Source organism: Trachurus trachurus (assembly GCF_905171665.1).
Source record: "Trachurus trachurus genome assembly, chromosome: 15".
Lineage (NCBI taxonomy): Eukaryota > Metazoa > Chordata > Actinopteri > Carangiformes > Carangidae > Trachurus > Trachurus trachurus.
Genome location: NC_139906.1, coordinates 9,860,064 through 9,865,931, shown reverse-complemented (window position 1 = coordinate 9,865,931; position 5,868 = coordinate 9,860,064). Strand labels below are relative to the sequence as shown.

The following is a 5,868-nucleotide window of genomic DNA, read 5'->3' as shown; positions in this document are numbered from 1 at the left end:
ACACATGATTCAATAGATTTGATGAAAAGAAACGTTGCTGTTCCATTGACGTTCAACGGGTCAAATGTGAAACTGAAAGTTAATGGGATAAACTTCAGGGGAAATATTTCCATTAAAACCACAGAACTACAGTTACATAAGTGGAAATAGTTGACAAGCACTGAATGCTGTAGAGAGTGGTGACTCAATTGAAAGGTACTGGAGATTAACATCAATTGCTCAAGTAAGTGAGAGGGAACTAAATTTATTTGTTGGTGTAAATAATTCAGAACTTAATCACCATTGACAATAGATCCATGAATCTATTGAAATCTTGTTCTACTACTGTTCAATCTGTAAAATGTTTGGATGTAGATTAACGGGACTATATTTTTCCCTTTGATGTTATTCCTGCTTACATTCATGTAGAATTAACTGGAAAACTTTTCCATGAGTAGAAATACATTACTTTAAAGTGACACTCTAGCTACAGAAAATGAATGGGACATCTTTTCTACTTTGAGTAAACGCAATGGCTCTTCCTCTGAAGTTCAATGGATCACATTTTCAACACAAAATACAATTTTGAAAGATTCAATTTGCTCCTGTGGGAAATATTTGAATTGCTCATTAAAAGCAAAAGAAGTCAATCATGGATTTTGTTTCTACAATGCTAATGGTGCTTCTGATCCACTGATAAGTTCAATTTGACCCATTTTCCATGTTTTACAATAAAAGTTAATGGAACTTTTGTTAGTGAGAATGAATCTGGCGACTTGTCAGTGAATAATGTGCTAAAGAAGCACTGAAAATCAATGAGAAATGATTGATAATTGAAAATAAATGCTGCTATTGACATCAAATTTTGGGACAGATTTAATTGATTCCTTAGAAAAGTTTTCACGGGAGAAACATTTTCATTGAAAGTTAATGGAACAACATTTTAGATTTTAGAAGAAAGTAAAATTGCTATTTCTGTTGCCAGGTGCGATCTCCAAAAGCACATTGACCAAACCACATGTGGACACGCATGTTGCTCAGTGTGGCCCGAAAAGAGTCTTTGGGGCCAGAATTTTTAGCGATTAGTATTGTGTGTATATATATATTATATACAGTGTAAACATGTACGGGTGTGGATGGATAGATAGGTAACCACATTGGAGAACACATCGTCGTTGGTTCATCTGACTTTGATCGTCCTTTTTGGATTAATATTGTCGTATAAGTTGAGTTGTTTTTGAAATGGGTGTTTCATGAGGATGAGTTGAGGTATTTGCTCGAGCACAGGTCCCTCCTCAAAGTGGCTGCAGAAAAAAAATGGACAGAGGAGAAAAGGTGTTATTGATCAAGTACAACCCTATTGGACTAATTTATCCATTTAAGATCATTAAATTCACAAGTTCATGTACATTATGTGGACATTCTGTGTTTACTGTGAGTTTTAGATCTTGACAATGAGGGCATTTATTGAAAGTAGGCCTAAGGGTATTTCTGCAGGTCTGCTCTAAAGCTGATTTAAGGTTACATTAGGTTGAGGTTAAGAGGTGGAAGTGTTGTCAACATGTGCACCTACCAGCTGAAAGTTGTTTAGGAGGTGATCTACGTTGATGTCATCGTAGCTCTCCTGGAAAGTGTTGGGTTCGTCCCTGGACTCCTCTGGGTCGCTGGTTCCAGGATCTTCTAGGCTGTGGACACAGATGAATAGGATTTTATTTAGTATAACACATAACGAATATCAGGAAAACATGTTACGTGAGTGACACTTGACAGAGAGCAATATACTTTTTTTTTAGGCTAAATCATTCCTTCCTGTATTATTTATACTTATTGTGGTCCAAATGTATCATTTACAATGATCATTTATTGTTCTGTGGCGGTTTGTGACACATCACGAGTTGAAACATCTCCAGTGATGTACAGTATGTTGTTTCAGATCTGAGATTCTTTTTTTTTTTTTGCACGTATGATTGTGCTCAGTTCATGTACTGTTGAGAAATCCATGTTGATTCTAGTATTGTTATTTTCATGCTGTTCCAAACTGTTTTAGAAGCTGCTTGATTACTGGAGAATTAATACTAGTGTTAATTGATGTTGCGCTCTGGATCATTGGGTTCTCAGCAACAACAGTCACATTATACAAAGTAAAGGCATCTACTGCTCAAATTAATCAGCAATCATCATCCTAAAGGAGAGTGCTGAACTCTGGACATTCAGATTATACAAAGCAAAAAAGCAGCAATGGGGAATAATCAGTTAAGTGCAGTAAATGATGCCTGGGCTACTTTTTCTTGCAAATTTAAACTGATCTGAGGTGGATTTGAATCAAAAAGTTATTCACATATGGTAGCTACACAGTAGATAATAAAAAACCTGTCCAGGACTGGTTCCTGGTTCTCCTTACCTTCTCTTTCCTGTTAAGACTGAGTTCAGGTATTTTTTGACGGCCATCTGTTTGCGGAAGCGGCTGTAATTATCTGTAAAGATGGCGTCTGAGTGACGCTTCACTGGCTCGTCCATCAGCTCATCACTGTACACAGGAGAGATCACGAGAGGAAACAAAGAGAAGAGGTCAGAGGGGACAGCAGCAGGCAGGGCTCAATACTAAGTCAGTGCAGCTCAGGATCTGTGATTCTGTGATTCATGGTGTCTTCTCCTTTGTGTGTTTGTGTGGGTCCCTCCTGGCTGTATAACAAAACATGTAACGATGGCATAAATTAACCTTTAAAAATGTTTAGTCAATTACAAAATGCATCATCAAGCAGGACGGGTCCTTTCATGGTAAATGTCAGGGGGTCCTCTCCGTCCAACAGCAAACATTAAAGAATAAAGTTCAGCCCTCTCGACATACAATAGTGAAACGTGTGACACACTTTCAGCCTCATCTCTGAAATCACTAAATGTGGTTTTCACAAGGAACATCTTTCACTTGATTCACATGACTTCAGGAATTTACAGCTGAAATCCGGTTAATAATACTTTATGATATTGAATGCAGTTATTTTTCCCTTCATACTGAAGCACACATTTAAAATTTGTTTTGTGTTTTATTTGCCTTTGTGTGAGTGAACCTGCACGAACATAGAAACCTCAGACTGTCAGAAAAGCAGTCTGTGTTTGTCCTTCAGTCTGTGTTTGTCCAAAGCAATATTCAGAGAAACAGACTGTTTTAGTCCGGGGTGACATTTAGGATGTCATGTCTCTGGACCATCTACATCCATTTACATTAAAGTTACACATATTTTCTACCTTTTCCTCTACAACTTTATAATATATTATATGCACAAGAAGAAGGCACCACTTTCAGGAGCAAAGGGACATTTTAGCCTTAAACTTATCATCCTGTCTATTCTTTAAAGGAGGAGGAATTTGGCTTCAGATTGCAGCTCTCTCCATCTGAGTTTCTCTCCATGTTTATTTTCTTGAAAACCGAATTTAAAGTTTCATACACCTGGAACCGGTTTTTCTAGAACACATGACACATAATAGTGTTTTTTTCTGTTTTCCAAACCTGAAAGCCTTCACTAAAGGCTATTACGTAACGCTTTAAATCCAATTTAATGATTTAAACTGGAAAATCAATAACTCCAACTCTATAGTTTTTTTTTTCGCCCTTCAGCCTCGACCAGTGTCTGCAGCAGCTCCACCTACCTGACCCGCTTCCCGATCAGAGACTCCAGGTACCTCCGCGCTGATAGCTGACCCAGGAGTTTGCTGTATCCGCTGGTGAACAGACCGTCTGCGTGTCTCGTCGGTCTGCAGCATCACAGGACACTTTCATTAAAATCTGAACACAATTTCTAGGATAAAAACACCAACAAATGTACAAAAATGGATGCACACCGACTCAAGTTTGGAGGCTGTAGAGCTGTGAGCTGTTATTAATTCAACATCCCAGCATAAAACGCTGTGAGAAGACTGGTGATGATACAAGATAAGGATGTATCACTTTGTTTACAGGCTCAATATGAAGTCATTTAAATATTAAAGCAATAATCTCTCATAATTTATGTTATCTACGACTTCTGGCGTCAACAAACACACTGTGTCTTTATCTGAAATGATATCTGATGCTATAGTGATGACAGCATAATCCATTCAACATTCATCCACAGGTTTCCTCTCACCTCATGGACGTGTATGGCAGACTCAGAGTCCGGGAGTACAACACACTGCACAGGGCTATTAAGAAAAGCAGCTGGGGGCCGGACCGCTGTAACATCGCTTTACACCTGAGGATGGAAACGAGAAGATGAGCGCGGCACGTCCCCTGGTTCCCTCCAGCCCAGTGGTGGTAAGAAAAGAAAAGAACTCCTCTCCTCTCCCATCATTGCGCTGTCAGTTTGGCTCATTTTCTTAAATTTTGCAAAACATCCACTGCAATAACACATGAACACATGCTGAATCGCTCAATAGGAGTAGTTTTACCATTGATCTTTATAAAACTTTACCACCTGATGTTGATTTTTGACCAGAGACAATTTACAATCCAATGCGTAATTACGCACATTCCGTCACTGTCCAGGACTAAACGTTTTTCTTTTCAATTAATCCATTTGAAAAACCGCAGCTTTGTTGGCACCACATACATTTTACGAGTCCAGATATAAATGCCATACATGAGAAAAAAAACATGACAAATCTCGTTTGCATTTTCAAGAACTCAGCTCCCTGATTCCTCAGCATATAAAAACACAACAGAAGGTTTTAGGCATGAACTGCTGCTTAATTTGCTAAACTCCTCCATTAAATGTGAAATTTGACAGAGAAAGGAAAAAAGAACAATACCGTAATCCCGTGCGTAATTACGCGGAGCGCGGAGAGCAGCGCTGATTGAGCATTTTACAATCTCAGAGACGCTTCAGACCACACAAATACTAAATTCATCTCGTGGTGCTGTTACTTAAATTACCCATACGCTAAAACGCCCACAATAGATTTATCCAAAACCTTGGCAGGAGCGCGTAAAAAGACCAGTAAGAGCACAAGTTTAGAAATGACCAAAAACGGAGATTACCGAGGACGAATCATCTCCAAAAACGAAAACCACTAGAATAGTTTCTATGTAAATATGAAATCTTACATGTGCTCTAGAGAAAGTTGTCTGCGTTTGGTTCTTTCTCCGCTGCGCGCTCCAAAGTCCTGATCTTCAGCCGGCGCTGCAGTATGTCCACTCTTGTTGTTGTTGTTGATCCGCTGCTGCTGCCTTGGCTCTGTCTTTCTGCTCGCCTTCAGCTCTGCTCTCGTTTTATACACCTGGATGTTTCTCATGGAGCAGGACGGGACCTCAGATTCAATCAGGGGCCTGAGACGTCAGTAGGTCGCTGCTTCCGTCATTGGTCTTGCTCACAGTCGGAACCAAACAGACCTATGGTGAAATTAGCGTGGAGGTTTTTTTTTTTTTTTCTTTTTAGTTTTCTTCCAATTAATCGTAGGAATAACTAACTTATATGTCAGTGTTGATGCTGTTGACTCATCTGATGATTTCTCCCTGGGCTCCTTTCCCATCAGCTGCTGCAGGGAGGCAGGAAGGGAAATAAATAACAAATAAGAATGTAAATCCAAAGATGTGGCATCAAAGTTTTCTGTCTAAAAAGATGGAGGAAGAAGAACAGAAAAAGGATAAGAAAATGAAGAAGCAGAATATGTTATTATGACCAAATAAAATGACATGAAAAACTGCTTCATCCCTTCAAATATACAGTATATGAAATAAATATTCATGTCACAGTTTTCCTTCACATGTACCAAGGTTTTGGGCACCCATTAACCTTGTGCAGTTTTTCATCCCTTTTTAAATTTATTTTTTATCAATGTATATACTATTAACAAGGCCAGTGATGGAGATTTTCGAACAAGCTTTTCTTTTTATCTCCATAGTTCCACTCATGC

At 38.8% G+C, this 5,868-nt stretch overlaps 1 protein-coding gene across 1 annotated transcript; it reads right to left on the bottom strand.

Annotated features, from left to right (window-relative positions):
* Positions 1-1,274: 1,274 nt before the first annotated feature.
* Positions 1,275-5,076, bottom strand: vip (vasoactive intestinal peptide; the record flags this gene model as incomplete). Its single annotated transcript, XM_083987505.1, has 6 exons — positions 5,060-5,076; positions 4,104-4,208; positions 3,628-3,732; positions 2,381-2,506; positions 1,553-1,664; positions 1,275-1,283 (listed from the first exon to the last, which is right to left on the bottom strand). Coding segments are annotated over exons 1-6 (459 nt in total). The 5' UTR covers positions 5,062-5,076.
* Positions 5,077-5,868: the final 792 nt, after the last annotated feature.